This window comes from Odocoileus virginianus, chromosome 10, assembly GCF_023699985.2.
Source record: "Odocoileus virginianus isolate 20LAN1187 ecotype Illinois chromosome 10, Ovbor_1.2, whole genome shotgun sequence".
Classification (NCBI taxonomy): Eukaryota; Metazoa; Chordata; class Mammalia; order Artiodactyla; family Cervidae; genus Odocoileus; species Odocoileus virginianus.
In genome coordinates, this window is record NC_069683.1 from 25,480,906 (window position 1) to 25,498,038 (window position 17,133).

The 17,133-nt window shown below is 38.6% G+C and overlaps 2 protein-coding genes across 2 annotated transcripts in view; one reads left to right on the top strand and one right to left on the bottom strand.

Moving 5' to 3' along the window:
• Positions 1-17,133, top strand: part of CCDC73 (coiled-coil domain containing 73) — a 151,990-nt gene that overhangs the window by 47,345 nt on the left and 87,512 nt on the right. The window contains exon 3 of the mRNA XM_020911278.2: positions 6,039-6,110. Within this exon, the coding sequence (XP_020766937.2) occupies positions 6,039-6,110 (72 nt within the window). The remainder of the gene's footprint in view (positions 1-6,038; positions 6,111-17,133) is intronic.
• On the bottom strand, positions 14,429-15,063 carry LOC110148978 (large ribosomal subunit protein eL19-like). Its single transcript, XM_070472857.1, has one exon. It carries the CDS (start codon positions 14,814-14,816, stop codon positions 14,451-14,453), a length of 366 nt encoding a protein of 121 aa, XP_070328958.1. The 5' UTR covers positions 14,817-15,063; the 3' UTR covers positions 14,429-14,450.

Sequence of the window (17,133 nt, forward strand, 5' to 3'; positions counted from 1 at the left end):
CAGTATTGCATAGGAACCTAGAATAGTTAGGTTCATGAATCAAGATAAATTGGATATGGTGAAGCAGGAGATAGTGTGAGTGAACATTGACATTTTAGGAATCAGTGAACTAAAATGGACAGGAATGGGTGATAATAATTCAGATGGCCATTATATCTACTAATGTGGGCAAGAATCCCTTAGAAGGATTGGAGTAGCCCTTATAGTCAACAGAAGAGTCTGAAATGCAGTACTTGGGTGCTATCTCAAAACCAACAGAATGATCTCTGTTCATTTCCAAGGCAAACAATTCAACATCACAGTAATCCAAGTCTATGCCCCAACCACTAGGGCCAAAGAAGCTGAAGTTGAACGGTTCTGTGAAGACCTACAAGACTTTGTAGAACTAACACTAAAAAAAGATACCCTTTTCATCATAGGGGATTGGAATACACAAGTAGGAAGTCAAGAGATATCTGGAATAACAGGCAAGTTTGGCCTTGGAGTACAAAATGAACCAGCACAAAGGCTGAGTTTTGCCAGGAGAACACATTGGTCATAGCAAACACCCTCTTCCAACAACACAAGAGATGACTCTACACATGGACATTACCAGAGGGTCAGTATTTAAATCTGATTGATTATATTCTTTGCAGCCGAAGATGGAGAAACTCTACAGAGTTAGCAAAAAAGAGATCGGGAGCTGACTGTGGCTCAGATCATGAGTTTCTTATTTAAAAATTCACGCTTAAATTGAAGAAAGTAGGGAAAACCAATAGGCCATTCAGGTATGACTTAAATCACCTATGATTATACAGTAGAGGTGATGAATCAAGAGATTAGATCTGGTAGACAGAATGCCTGAAGGTTTGTAATATTGTGTAGGAAGCAGTGACCAGAACCACCCCCAAGAAAAAGAAATGTGAGAAGGCAAAATGGTTGTCTGAGGAGGCCTTACGAATAGCTGAAAAAAGAAGAGAAATGAAAGGGAGGGGAGAAAGGGAAAGATATACCCAACTGAATGCAGAGTTCCAGAGAATACCAAGGAGGGATAAGAAAACCTTAAGTGAATGATGCAAAGTAATGGGGAAAAACAATAGAATGGGAAAGACTAGAGATCTCTTCAAGAAAATTGGAGATACCAAGGGAACATTTCCTACAAAGATAGGCACAGTAAAGGACGGAAACAGCAAGGACCTAAGAGAAGCAGAAGATATTAAGAAGTGGTGGCAGAATACACAGAAGAACTATGCAAAAAAGGTCTTAATGACCCAGATAAGCTTTACTGGTGGCTCAGGTGGTAAAGAATCTCCCTGCATGCAGGAGACATGGGTTCAGTCCCTGGGTCAGGAAGATTCCCTGGAGAAGGAAATGGCAACCCACTCCAGTATTCTTGCCTGGAGAATCCCATGGACAGAGGAGCCTGGTGGGCTACAATCCATGGGGTCACAAAGAGTCAGATATGACTTAGCAACTAAACCACAAACTCTGATGGTGTGGTCACTCATCTAGAGCCAAACATCCTGGAACGTGAAGTCAAGTGGGCCTCAGGAAGCATTATTATGAACAAAGCTAGTATAAGTGATTGAATTCGAGCTGAGCTTTTTCAAATCCTAAAAGATGATGCTGTGAAAGTGCTACACTCAATATGCCAGCAAATTTGGAAAACTCAGCAGTGGCCACAGGACTGGAAAAGGTCAGTTTTCATTCCACACTTGATCTTAGCCAAAAGGCCGAGAAGCGATCAGTTTTCATTCCAATCCCAAAGAAAGACAGTGCCAAAGAATGTTCAAACTACCACACAGTTGTGCTCATTTCATGTGCTAGCAAGGTAATGCTTAAAATCCTTCAAGGTAGGCTTCAGCAGTACGTGAACTGAGCACATCTAGATGTACAAGCTGGATTTAGGAAAGGTGAGGAAAAAGATCAAGTTGCCAACATCCGTTGGATCACAGAAAAAGCAAGTGAATTCCAGAAAAACTTCTGCTTCTGTTTCATTGACTATGCTAAAGTCTTTGACTGTGTGAATCAACAACAAACTGTGGGAAATTCTTAAAGAAATGGGAGTACCAGATCACCTTACCTGTCTCCTGAGAAACCTGTATGCAGGTCAAGAAGCAATAGTTAGAATCAGACATGGAACAATGGTCTGGTTCCAAATTGGGGAAGGAGTACATCAAGGCTGTATATTGTCACCCTGCTTATTTAACTTATATGCAGAGTACATCTTGCCAAATGCCAGGCTGACTCACAAGCTGGAATCAAGATTACTGGGAGAAATATCAACAACCTCAGATATGCAGATGATATCACTCTAATGGAATAAAGCAAAGAGGAACTAAAGAGCTCCTGATAAGAGTGAAAGAAGAGAGTGAAAAAGCTGGCTTAAAACTCAGCGTTCAGAGTACTAAGATCATGGCATCCAGCCCTACCACTTCATGGAAAATAGATGGGGAAAAAGTGGAAACAGTAACAAATTTATCTTCTTGGGCTCCAAAATCAAATCACTGCAGAGGGTGACTGCAGCCATGAAATTAAAAGACGCTTGCTCCTTGGAAGGAAAGCTGTGACAAATCTAGATAACATATTAAAAAGCAGAGACATCACTTTGCCAACAAAGGTTCGTATAGCTAAAGCTATGGTTTTTCCAGTAGTCATGTATGGATGTGAGAGTTTGACCATAAAGAAGGCAAGAATTGATGCTTTCAAGCTGTGGTGCTGGAGAAGACTCTTGAGAGTTGGACAGCCAGGAGATCAAACCAGTCAATCCTAAAGGAAATCCTCTGAATATTCATCAGACTAAAGCTCTAATACTACCTGATGGGAAGAGCTGACTCATTGGAAAAGACCCCTGATGCTGGGAAAGATTGAGGGCAGGAGAAGGGAGCGACAAAGGATAAGATGGTTGGATATTGAGTCATTGACTCAATAGGTGTGAGTTTGAGCAAACTCTGGGAGATAGTGAAGGACAGGGAAGCCTGGCATGATGCAGTATATGGGGTTGCAAAGAATTGGACACGACTTAGTGACTGAATAACAACAATATCTATAAACTCGAATATATGGACCTGTAGATCTGTTTTTGTTGCCTCTTTTTTTCCTTCATTTTTGGGTCATTTGACTTTTTGGTGGGGTGCAGCCAAAAAAACAAAACAAAACAATGATTTGCTAAGGAAATTAGTAGGAAGGAAACTGGGTAATTAATGGTGTAATTCTTGCCGGGATATTCCCATGGACAGAGGAGCCTGGTGGGCTACAGTCCATGGGGTCAAAAAAGTCATATACAACTGACCAACTGAACATGCATGCAACGTGGTAAATAACATTAAGCAGCATTCAGTTCCCCATAAAATTAGTTGTGCTGTCATAACCCTTTTTCCATTATAATGATTTGTAGACTCTCTATCTTGAACTACATGGAAAACTGGGAAAATGAGTGTTATCCACATTGCTGAAAGATAACATTATAATATACTCCTACTATGTTAGGATTTTAATATAACTTCTTGCTTTTTATTAAAAATTATTATTTACATTTTATTTGAACTTCTCACTTTTATTCATTCTTCAGGCAATTTTCAAAAATCATTAATAAAAATTTTTATTAAATTGTCAATGAGAAAAAATATGATAAATTTGGTAAGGCAATCCCATATGTAACTTCAATAAAATATCCAAGAATATAGAACCTTAAAAAAGGTTTTAAAAACTAAACCTTAAAGTGTTTATTTTTTATTAGCTGCCTTAGGACTACAAGGATTTTATTGTTTTTACAAAAACAATAAAAGAGGAGTAATTTGCTGGTTTATTTACTCTTTATAACCTTTAGAAAGTGACATGCTTTTTTTAAAGTACTTGCTTCAGGCTGTAGTTTTACACGATGGACTGTGTGTTGGTCAGGCCTCTTCAATTCTTGACCCTGAACAGATTTAGGGACATAGTATATATAGCAGGCTCTTGTCTAAGTAGCCAAAACTGAAACTGGGTACTTTTATTCTCCTTTTCAAACTCATAATACACCTCCTACGAAATGGCCCAATTCAGTTTTTCTTATTATCTAATACAATATTAATCACTCTTTCAGAGGGTTTCTTGGTTTGATTAAGTACAGAGTATCAAAAATAAATATTTCTAATATGCATGGCATAGCCTAAATGTTCACACTTAAAGAAAAGCTGTTTCCTAAGAAAGAAATTTCTTTTTGAATTTATGGTTATTGAGCTGTTGAAGATTTTGTTTATCTCCTTAGTTGAGGTTTGGTAGTTTGTTGTTTTGGAATAATTGGTCCGTCTCTGTAAGTTGTCACATTTATGACCATAAACTTATTTGTAGCATTGCCTTAACTTTTTAATGGCTATAGAACTTCTGTACATGGTTTCTTTTAGCATTTTGCAGATATTTAAAATTATTGATTTAAAGTCTGTGTAGGTCCATTGTCTGCATTTGCTCAGGAACAGTTACTATTAAATTGTTTGGTTTTTTTCCTGTGTATGAATCACTCTTCTGTTTACCTGGATGCCTTGTAATTTTTTGTTGAGAAATGGAGATGGGAATTTTGAGTATGTAACAACTCTGGAAATAAGATTCCTCCTTCTCTACAGGTTGCTGCTTGTTTTTGTCATTGTTTGTTTACTGACTTTTCTGAAATAATTTTAAGTCTTCAGTTTTTGTCATGTGTGTCATGTTCTTAGCTTAGTGATCAGCTCGTGCTTTGTCTGACAGAGATAGCCTAAAATACCTGGGAGCAAAACAAACAAGAAAACCTCTCAGTATTTGCAGAAGAGCTGTGTGTGAGTGTGTGTGTGTGTGTGTGATGAGTGTGTGTGTGTGGTGACAGTCCTTTAACACTCACCAGTCCCCTTTCAAGTCTACTTGTCAAAGTTTCCAATAGAAGCTTCAGATTTTTCTAGTGATACTTGTGTTTATTGTGTGGACAAATTCAAGAGTATTACAATATTTTAAACAAAATCAGAGTTTTTCTAAATAATTGCTTCCTGGTTGACTTTAGACTTCCTCTCTTGATTTTGGGTCTGTTTGTGCTGCTTCCCAGAGCGGGTCTGTCTTTGCAGCTCTTCCAGCTATATCTTACTGTTTTTAACTTGACCCTAATGAGTTGGGTGGTGGTGTCAGGTAGGGAATAGGAGCATTTTCTGATGTTTCTATTAAGCCCTCAGTCTTTGGTGAACCTGATTTTCAAGGTGAAGCCTTCACTAGAATTCTGATCCCTCTTCAGTATTTAATGGTAGGCCTAGCATGTATTCCTTCCCCTGCCCCAGTGATAGAACTGTTATTTTATCTTTCTAGCCTTCTCTCAGCTTCAGTGGGTTTCCACAACTGCTCTCATGCTACTGTTTTTATTGCCTTTCCCCCCATAGATGAGGGTTTTGTTCTTTCGAGGAGATAAGAAAGATAGTCTTGTCTAAGTGAGTTTTTAGTGTTGTCGGCTGATTCCTTTTCCTAGCTACAGAGGTTTTCCACTAGTGTCCTTAGATGTGCTTTTGCTTGTCCTTTCCCCTGCAGATTAAGCTTTTGGTCTGTAGGAGATTTAGGGAAGATGGCTTGTGACTGCTCTTCTCCTCCCCAGCCAGTACCACAGGGGGAAAGTTTTCTCAGATTCTTTCCTTCCTTCTCTGTAAGCACCTGGTGGGTTTCACTGAAGAAAAACCTGTCAGAAAGCATTAACCTCCTTATTTCTCGAGCCATCAGGAGATTATCTTCTTACACCAGCCCGTGGTCTGCCTTTAGAAATGTATTAAGGACTTGTAGCTGAGTTTTCTTATCAGTACTCTGTGGCTTATGTCCCAGGTAAGCAAATGCCGTGGTTCTTTTCTCCCTGCAGGCACCTGTCTCAATCCAGATTTTGGATTACTTGGTTGATACGGGACCTCAGTTCTCTGATGGATTTAACTATTTAACTTGCAAAATTTCTAACTTTTTTTTCTTGTTGTAATAGTGGGAGGATGTCATTTTTTTATCTCTTTAGATCTCTTTCTCTTTAGAATCAAAACTGGAAATTTTCAAGTCCTCATTTACTAGCATTTTTCTTCTTTTTGACTTAGGAAGCAGAAACTCAGTATGAAGAGCAAATTGGTAAAATTATGATGGAGACACAAGAACTTAAATGGCAAAAGGTGAGTATTTCCTCCTCTGATTATCATTTTATTTAAAAATGTATTTTAATCCTTACTTACAAAGCTAATTTTTAAATTTCCAAAGTATAATATTTGGAGAATGGTGCATCATTTTAGAGAGTGTCCAGAAAATTACAACTAAAACTGTTAATAACATTTGGGCTTCCAGAAAACGGAATATCCATTTTTTTTTCCAGGCTTTCTAATAAGAAGATAGCAAAGGATAACTCTGGAAACTATTGTGAATTATTTCATCTCTGAAAAACACATTATGTATTATAGAAGAGTCAAAGTATTTTTTAAGAAATGAAACCTCAGAATAGTACCATATTTTCCTAGGCTATTATTACATATTATAACCAAATATTAAAAAAAAATCTGATTATCTTATCCATATAGAAGCATTTTTAATAGTGCTTCTCTTGCCTTTCCAGCAAGGTACTTTTAATAGCTAAAAACTGAAAGCTTAATCGAGATGGCGCTTCTTCTCAGTGTTAGGCAGTTTTGAAACAGGAACTTGGAGACAACATGTCAGAATGAGAATTCACATAGTAGAGAGGATATGTCTACGATAGGAATTTTGAGGCCAGACAGATCGACAAGGTTGTGTAGAAATGGGAGTAAAACCAGAGTTGGGTTACATGAGGGACAGGTCTGAAATAAAGAAACCTGTCTGTGGAGAGGAAAAAACAGGTAAATTCCGAATACAATTTAAACTTCCAAGCATATTTCAGAACATAAAGTCATACCTTGTTTTGAATAGAGAGCATCAATAGTCGAAAGTTATCGGAATCCTTAAGTTAATCAGTAAGTTTAATATAGTCCAGTTTAAAATACCACTTGTGTATTTGGGATACTTAGCTGATTCTAAGGTTTATGTGGAAATAAACTTGAAAAAAGTGGCTGGGAAAGTTTTGAAAAGAAAGAGGATGAGAGAGCCACACTAAAATCTTAAACATATTTTAAAGCTGCAGTGATTGAAATAGCTTGGTAGTACACTTGAACAGATAGAATATAACAGAGTCCAGAAATAGATCCAAATACATGAAATAATTAGTGAATGGTAATACCAGACCACCTGATCTGCCTCCTGAGAAATCTGTATGCAGGTCAGGAAGCAATAGTTACAACTGAACATGAAACAACAGACTGGTTCCAGCTCGGGAAAGGAGTATGTCAAGGCTGTATATTGTCACCCTGCTTATTTAACTTATATGCAGAGTACATCATGAGAAATGCTATACTGGATGAAGCACAAGCTGGAATCAAGATTGCCAGGAGAAATATCAGTAATCTCAGATATGCAGATGACACCACCCATATAGCATAAAGCAAAGAACTAAAGAGCCTCTTGATGAAAGTGAAAGAGGAGAGTGAAAAAGTTGGCTTAAAATGCAACATTCAGAAAACTAAGATCATGGCATCTGGTCCCATCACTTCATGGCAAATAGATGGGGAAACAATGGGAACAGTGACAGACTTTATTTTCTTCAGCTCCAAAATCACTGCAGATGGTGACTGCAGCCATGAAATTAAAAGAAACGTTTGCTCCTTGGAAGAAAAGTTATGACCAACCTAGACAGCATATTAAGAAGCAGAGATATTACTTTGCTGACAAAGGTCCATCTAGTCAAGGCTATGGTTTTCCCAGTAGTCATGTATGGATGTGAGAGTTGGACTATAAAGAAAGCTGAGCACCAAAGAACTGATGCTTTTGAGCTGTGGTGTTGGAGAAGACTCTTGAGAGTCCCTTGGACTGCAAGGAGATCCAACCAGTCCATCCTAAAGGAAATCAGTCCTGAATATTCATTGGAAGGACTGATGTTGAAGCTGAAACTCCAGTACTTTGGCCACCTGATGCGAAGAACTGACTCATTTGAAAAGACCCTGGTGCTGGGAAAGATTGAAGGCAGGAGGAGAAGGGGACGACAGAGGATGAGATGGTTAGTTGGCATCACTGACTCAATGGACATGAGTTTAAGTAAGCTCTGGGAGTTGGTGATGGACAGGGAGGCTTGGAATGCTGCAGTCCATGGGGTCTCAAAGAGTTGGACACAACTGAGCAACTGAGCTGAACTGAACTGAAAGGTGGCTTTTCAAATCTGTGGGGAAAAGTAGATTTTTCAAGAAATGCTATTAGAACTGGGTACCATATGAAGCAAAATAAAACCAGATTTCTTCCTTATTTTATGAACTTGTAGAAAAGTAGAAGTTTCATATATTCTTATTGCCAATGTAAATTAAGAGTGTCTTATTGAATTTCCCAAAATACATAGGTCCCATAACTTTTTACATAACCCAATTTTAACTTTTCCCTTTTGAGATACTGCTAAGACTCTGCCTAGATCTGATGTACAGAGTGCCTGATGAACTGTGGATGGAGGTTCATGATATTGTCCAGGAGACAGGGATCAAGACCATCCCCAAGAAAAAGAAATGCAAAAAAGCAAAATGGCTGTCTGAGGAGGCCTTACAAATAACTGTGAAAAGAAGAGAAGTGAAAAGCAAAGGAGAAAAGGATAGATATACCCATCTGAATGCAGAGTTCCAAAGAATAGCAAGGAGAGATAAGAAAGCCTTCCTCAGAGGTCAGTGCAAATAAATAGAGGAAAACAATAGAATGGGAAAGACTAGAGCTCTCTTAAAGAAAATCAGAGGTACCAAGGGAACATTTCATGCAAAGATGAGCTCAGTAAAGGACAGAAATGGTATGGAACTACCAGAAGCAGAAGATATTAAGAAGAGGTAGCAAGAATACACAGAGGAACTGTACAAAAAAGATCTTCATGACCCAGATAATCATGATGGTGTGATCACTCTCCTGGAGCCAGACATCCAGGAATGTGAAATCAAGTGGGCCTTAGGAAGCATGACTATGAACAAAGCTAGTGGAGGTGATGGAATTCCAGTTGAGCTATTTCAAATCCTAAAAGATGTTGCTGTGAAAGTGCTGCATTCAATATGCCAGCAAATTTGGAAAACTCAGCAGTGGCCACAGGACTGGAAAAGGTCAGTTTTCATTTCAATCCCAAAGAATGCTTAAACTACCACTCAATTGCACTCATCTCACACGCTAGTAAAGTAATGCTCAACATTCTCCAAGCCAGGCTTCAGCAATACATGAACCATGAACTTCCAGATGTTCAAGCTGGATTTAGAAAAGGCAAGAGGAACCAGAGATCAAATTGCCAACATCTGTTGGATCATCGAAAAAGCAAGAGTTCCAGAAAAACATCTTCTGCTTTATTGACTATGCCAAAGCCTTTGACTGTGTGGATCACAATAAACTGTGGAAAATTCTGAAAGAGGTGGGACTACCAGACCACCTGACCTGCCTCTTGAGAAACCTGTATGCAGGTCAAGAAGCAACAGTTAGAACTGGACATAGAACAGCAGACTGGTTCCAAATAGGAAAAGGAGTACATCAAGGCTGTATATTGTCACCCTGCTTATTTAACTTATATGCAGAGTACATCATGAGAAATGCTGGGCTGGATGAAGCACAATTAGAATCAAGATTGCCAAGAGAAATATCAATAACCTCAGATATGCAGATGACACCACCCTTACGGCAGAAAGCGAAGAAGAACTAAAGAGCCTCTTGATGAAAGTGAAAAAGGAGAGTGAAAAAGTTGGCTTAAAACTCAACATTTATAAAACTAAGATCATGGCATCTGGTTCCATCACTTCATAGCCAATAGATGGGGTAACAGTGGTTGACTTTGTTTTTTTGGGGCTCCAAAATCACTGCAGATGGTGATTGCAGCCATGAAATTAAAAGACGCTTACTCCTTGGCAGAAAAGTTATGACCAACCTCGACAGCATATTAAAAAGCAGAGACATTATTTTGCCAACAAAGGTCTGTCTAGTCAAGGCTATGGTTTTTTCAGTAGTTGCATATGGATGTGAGAGTTGGACTATAAAGAAAGCTGACTGCCGAAGGATTGATGCTTTTCAACTGTGGTATTGGAGAAGACTCTTGAGAGTCCCTTGGACTGCAAGGAGATTCAACCAGTCCATCCTAAAGGAGATCAGTCCTGGGTGTTCATTGGAAGGACTGATGTTGAAGCTGAAACTGCAATAATTTGGCTACATGATGCGAAGAGCTGACTCATTTGAAAAGACCCTGATGCTGGGAAAGATTGAGGGCAGGAGGAGAAGGGGACGACAGAGGATGAGATCGTTGGATGGCATCACTGACTCAATGGACATGAGTTTGAGTAAATTCTGGGAGTTGGTGATGGACAGGGAGGTCTGGCATGCTACAATCCGTGAGGTCACAAAGAGTCGGACACGACTGAGCGACTGAACTGAACTGAAGACTCTGTCAAGGTAGTGTCCTCAGTTATTGCAGTGAATTCTAATAAACATGGTTTTGCTTTATTAACAGGTTACTTGGGTGTTTTAGTTGAGTTCATTTTTGTATATGGTGTTAGATAAGGGTTTAGCTTCATTCTTTTGCATGTGTGTATCCAGTTTTTCTAGAACCTTTGGTTGGAAAAACTGTTCTTTCCCCATTGAATGATCTTGGCACCCTTGTCAAAAATATTTGACTATGTGAGAAGGCTTATTTTTTGGGCTCTTTATTTTGTTCCAGTGGCCCATGTGTCTTTCTTTATGCTAGTACTACACTGTTTTGATTCCTAGAGCTTTCCCGTAAGTTTTGAAATCAGGACATGTGAATCCCCGAGCTTTTTTCTTCTTTTTCAAGATTATTTGACTGTTTGGGGTTCCTTGAGTTTCCATTTGAATTTTAGGATGAGTTTTTCTATTTCTGGAAAAATATAATTGGAATTCTGATAGAGATTACATTGAATCTATGGAAAACTTTGGATAGTATTGACATCTTACTAACATGAAGCTTTCCAATCCCAGCACATAGGATGTGTTTACATTTTTTATGTTTTATTTAATTTAATTTCTTTTGGCACTGTAGTTTTCATTATACAGGTCTTTTATCTCCTTGGTGGAGTTAATTTCTATGTATTTTATTCTTGTTAGTGCTACTGTAAATGTAACTGTTTTCTTAATTTCATTTTTGGGTTGTTCATTGTATTGAACATGCAACTGATTTTGGTGTGACTGTATCTTACTACTTTGCTAAATTCGTTTATTCAATTTTTTGGTGGAGTCTTTAGGGTTTTGTACATATAAGACCTGCAGACAGATAATTCTACATTTTCTTTTCCAAACTGGATTTTCTTGCCTCATTGCTTTGACTAAGGCTTCCAATACTGTGTTGAGTAGAAGCTGTAAAAGTGGGCATCCTTGCTTTCTTCCTAACCTTAGAGAAAAAGCTTTCAGTCCTTTACCATTGAGTATTATGTTCATATGGGGTTTTCAAATGTGGCTTTTTTTATGTTGAGGTGGTTTCCTTCTTTTCCTGGTTTTTTGAGTTTTTTTTTAATCATGAAAGGGTATTAAATTTTGTCATTTCCTTTTTATTTCATAAGTTGAGATGATTGTGTGCTTTTCTCCTCCTTCATTGTGTTAATGTGGTTTATTGCATTGATTGACTTTTTGTCTGTTGGACTCTTCTCTTATCCCAAGGATAAATCCTACTTGATCATGGTGTATGATCCTTTTAATATACGTTTGAATTCAGGTGGCTAGTGTTTTGGTTTTTGTTTTGAGAAATATTGCATCACTGTTCTTTAGGGGTATTGGTCTATAGTATTCTTTTTCTGATATGTTTTTTCATCTGGCTCTGGTATCAAGGTAATACTGGCTTAAAAGCATGAGTTAGGAAGTGTTCCTTCCTTTTCAACTCTTTGGAAAAGTTTGAGGAGGATTGCTGTTAATTCTTCTTTAAATGTTTGATCAGGCTCAGGGCTTTTCTGTGTTGGGAGTTTTTTGTATTACAGATTCAGTCTCCTTAATAGTTATAAGCTAAAGCTAAAGTGAAGTCACTTAGTCGTGTCTGACTCTTTGCGACCCCATGGACTGTAGCCTCCCAGGCTCCTCCGTCCATGGGGTTTTCCAGGCAAGAATACTGGAGTGGGTTGCCATTTCCTTCTCCAGGAGATCTTCCTGACCCAGGGGTTGAACCCACAACTCCGTCGTGGTAGGCAGACGCTTTACTGTCTGAGCCATCAGGGAAGTCCTAATAGCTATAGGTCAATTAGATTTTTCTGTTTCTCTGTTATTTGGTAGGTTTTGCATTTCTAGGAATTCTCCATTTCATCTTGGTTACCCAATTTGTTGGCATATAATTGTTCATAGTACTCTTTTTTTTTTTGTTCATAGTGCTTTCATCAGTTCAGTTCAGTCGCTCAGGCATGTCCGACTCTTTGCGACCCCATGAACTACAACCTGCAGGCCTCCCTGTCCATCACCAACTCCCACAGTTTACCCAAACTCATGTGCATTGAGTCAATGATGTCATCCAACCATCTCATCCTCTGTTGTCCCCTTCTCCTCCTGTCTTCAATCTTTCCCAGCATCAGGGTCTTTTCAGATGAGTCAGTTCTTCGCATCAGGTGGCCAAAGTATTGGAGGTTCAGCTTCAACATCAGTCCTCCCAGTGAATACCCAGGACTGATTTCCTTTAGGATGGACTGGTTGGATCTCCTTGCAGTCCAAAGTACTCTTATAATATTTACTATTTCTTCAGAATCAGTAGTAATGTCCCCACTTGCATTTTTTAAATTTGAGCACTTTCAAACTTTGAGCCTTTTCTTTTTTTCTTAGTCCATCTTTCCTGTGTTTAGTTGCTCAGTCATGTCTGACTCTTTGCAACCCCATGGACTGAGGCCCTCCAGGCTCCTCTGTCCGTGGGGATTCACCAGGCAAGAATACTGGAGTAAGTTACCATGCCCTCCTCCAGGGGATCTTCCCGTTCCAGGGATCGAACTCAGGTCTGCCTCCTGCAGGCAGATTCTTTACCGTATAGTCACCAGTTAAGCCTAGTCCATCTAGGTAAAGGTTTGTCAGTTTTGTTAATTTTTCAAAGAACTAAATTTTAATTTCACTGATTTTCTCTGTTTTTCTTTTCTAAAATTTTAAAATTTATTTTTGGCTGTGTTGGGTCTTTGTTTCTGTGTGGGCTTTTGTCAAGTTGTGTAGAGCAGCGGCTACCCTCTCATTGTGGTGCACAGTGTCTCACTGCAGTGGATTCTATTGTGGAGCGTGGGCTCTAGGGTGCATGGGCTTCAGTAGTTGCAGCTCACAAACTCTAGAGCACAGGGTTAGTAGCTGTGGTGCATGGGGTTAGTTCCTCCACGGCCTGTGGAATTTTCCGAGATTAGGGATTAAACCCATGCCTCGAACCTGTGTCTCCCACATTGGCAGGCTGTTTTTTACCACTGAGCCACCAGGAAGCCCTCGCTATTGTTTTTCTGTTCTCTATTTTATTTATCTCTGCTCTGATCTTCATTATTTTCTTTCTCTGGCTAACTTTGGGTTTAGTTTGTTCTTCTCTTTATCAAGTGTAAAGTTAGGTTGTTGATTTGAGATCTTTCTTGTTTTTAATGTAAGCATTTATAGTTATAAATGTCCCCATTAGCATGTTTTTTGCTGCATCCCATCAGTTTTGGTATGTTGTATTTGTTTTCATTTGTCCTTCTTTATTTTCTAATTTTCCTTGTGATTTCTTTAATCACAGTTGTTTAAGAGTTTGTTGTTTAATTTCCACAAATATATGGGTTTTCTAGTTTTCCTCCTGTTACTGATTTCTTCTTCCCACTGTGATCAGAGAGGATACTTTGAATGCAATCAAAATCTATTGCAGCTTAATTGCCTAGCATGTGGTCTGTCCTGGAAAAATGTCCAATGTGCACTTGAGGAAGAATGTATATTTTGTTTTGGGATAGAGTGTTCTATTTAATCTGTTAGATCTAAGTTGTTTACTGTGTTATTCCAGTCTCCTCTATTTCCTTGGTTATCTTCTGTCTGGTTATTCTGTTTTTGAGAATGAGGTGTTGAAGTCTTCAACTGTTATTGTACAACTATTTTATCACCTCAATTCTGTCCATTTTTGCTTCATATATTTTGATGGTCTGTCATTTGGTTCATAAATGTTTATGATTGTTATCTTTTTCTTTATTGAATGTTTTATGAATATATAATGTCTTTCTATGTCTATTGTAACTTTTTAAAATTTAAAGTCCACTTTTTTGTTTGGTTGGTTGGTTGGTTGATTGGTTATTTTGATGGAATATCTTTTTCCACTTTTTAATTTTAACATATTTGTGTCTTTAGATCTAAAGTTAGTCTCTTGTAGATAGCATAAATTAGTTGGATCACATTTTGGTTTTTTTTTTTTAGAGGCTTGTCTTTTATTGAATGAGTGATCTATGCAATTGCCAAGGCCACTATGTACAGAGAAGAGGGGGAGAACTTTATTTCTTGGTCTCTTCCTCCTTGGACAGAGTCTTGATGATTTCCTCCTTCTTGGCCTGGAGCCGCTCTTCCCGGTGCTTGCGGGCTTCCTTGGTCTTAGACCTCTGGGCCTCAGCCTGGTCCTCCAGAAGCTTCTTGTGAGCCTTGTCTGCCTTCAGCTTGTGGATATGTTCCATGAGAATCCGTTTGTTTTTGAACACGTTACCCTTCACGTTCAGGTACAGGCTGTGATACATGTGGTGGTCAATCTTCTTAGATTCACGGTATCGTCTGAGCAGCCGGTGCAGAATTCTCATCCTCCTCATCCAGGTTACCTTCTCAGGCATTCGAGCATTGGCAGTACCCTTTCGCTTACCTATACCCATATGCCTGCCCTTCCGGTGAGCCAAGGTGTTTTTCCGGCATCAAGCCCGGGAATGGACAGTCACAGGCTTCCGGATGATCAGCCCATCTTTGATCAGCTTCTGGATCTGCTGGCGGGAGTTGGCATTGGTGATTTCATTAGTCTCATTGGGGTCCAACCAGACCTTCTTTTTGCCACAGCGAAGGACGCTGGAGGCAAGCCTCTTCTGCAGCCTGAGCATACTCATGGCCACGGCCGCAGCGGCGAAAGGAAAGCTGGATCACATTTTCTATGCATTCTTCCAGTGTTTGTCTTTTGATGAGAGACTTTAAATGTAATTACTGATAAGGAATAACTAACTTCTATCATTTTGCTATCTGTTTTACATGTATCTGATAAATTTTTGTCCCTCATTTCCTGATTACCATCATCTTTTGTGTTTAGTTGATTTTCTATGGTGAGATGTTTGAATTCCTTTCTCATTTCCTTTTGTGTATATTCTCTAGCTATTTCTTTTTTGGTTACCATAGGGATTACAGTTAGCATCTATTATTATAGCACTTTAATTTGAATGTGTATCAGGTTAATGTCAATAACATATTAAGTACTCTATTCCTTTATAGTTCTATCGACACCCCTTTCAGTTGTTGATATTACAAAATTGCATCTTTATATATTAAGAGAATAAACTAGTAGTTTTAAATTGTATAAATCTCTGAATTTTTTATAATAATAGCAACTTCATAGATTTTTAACAACATTTATTTATTTATTTGGCTGCACTGGATCTTAGTTGTGACGCATAAGATCTTTGTTGCCACATATGGGATCTTCATTACAGCTTGCAGGATCTTTAGCTGCAGCAGGCATGATCTAGTTCCCTGACTAGAGATTGAACCCAGGCCCCTTGCGTTGGGAGCATGGACCACTGGACCACCAGGGAATTCCTTAGTGTCTGAATTACATAGAAAACAAGTGTGGAGTTACAAATGAAAGTTATAGTAATACTAGCTTTTAGTCTAACAATTTTTTAAGTATTAGTTTCTTAAATCACATAGAAACAAACAAAAAAATTGTTAGAGTAATACAAGCTTTTATAAATTTCTCATGTATTTACCTTTATTGAGATTTTTATTTCTTCACATGGAAATAAAGACGTTTTTTCTACATATGGAAATAAAGATTTTTATTTCTTCATATGGACTCTTTTGTGTCCTTTCATTTCAACCTTTTATCATTTCTTGCAGGGCAGGTCTAATGGTAATGAATTCTCTCAGCTTTTATCTGCATTTTAGATCATGTAGAGGAAAGGCAATTTACATGAGATGGTGATAAGACTATGCAGTATATTTCCTGAGTCCTTGGAGTATAATACTTTGCTCATTTATCCAAAGTAAGAAAATGTCCAAGGTTGGGGTATCAGTAGCCAGTTTCATGTGGTAAGCTCTAACAGATGTGTGTGGTGAAAGCCAATGAGTGTAGGAGAGTGTGGACTTAATGGTTTTGAGCGTTAGACATAACCTTCTTGGTCACGGCAGTTCAAGAATGTCAGATTTAAGATGCCATTAACTTCCTTTTTTTAAAAATTTTTTTCCGTTTATTTTTATTAGTTGGAGGCTAATTACTTTACATCATTACAGTAGTTTTTGTCATACATTGAAATGAATTAGCCATGGATTTACATGTATTCCCCATCCTGGTCCCCCCTCCCACCTCCCTCTCCACTCGATCCCTCTGGGTCTTCCCAGTGCACCAGGCCCGAGCACTTGTCTCATGCACCCAACCTGGGCTGGTGATCTGTTTCACCCTAGATAATATACATGTTTCAATGCTGTTCTCTTGAAACATCCCACCCTCACCTTCTCCCAGAGTCCACAAGTCTGTTCTATACATCTGAGTCTCTTTTTCTGTTTTGCATATAGGGTTATCGTTTCCATCTTTCTAAATTCCTTATATATGTGTTAGTATACTGTAATGGTCTATCTTTCTGGCTTACTTCGCTCTGTATAATGGGCTCGTTTCATCCATCTCATTAGAACTGATTCAAGTGAATTCTTTTTAATGGCTGAGTAATATTCCATGGTGTATATGTCCCACAGCTTCCTCATCCATTCGTCTGCTGATGGGCATCTGGATTGCTTCTATGTCCTGGCTATTATAAACAGTGCTGCGATGAACATTGTGGTGCACGTGTCTCTTTCAGATCTGGTTTCCTCGGTGTGTATGCCCAGAAGTGGGATTGCTGGGTCATAAGATTTAAGATGCCATTAACTTTCTACTTTCTCTCAAGATTGGGAATGATTGGGACAATGAAATATCCAAATAAATGACAAGACTTT

Bases quoted from the DNA above. Each gene is read 5' to 3' on its own strand.
- LOC110148978 (XM_070472857.1), bottom strand. From the start codon at position 14,816: ATGGGTATAGGTAAGCGAAAGGGTACTGCCAATGCTCGAATGCCTGAG.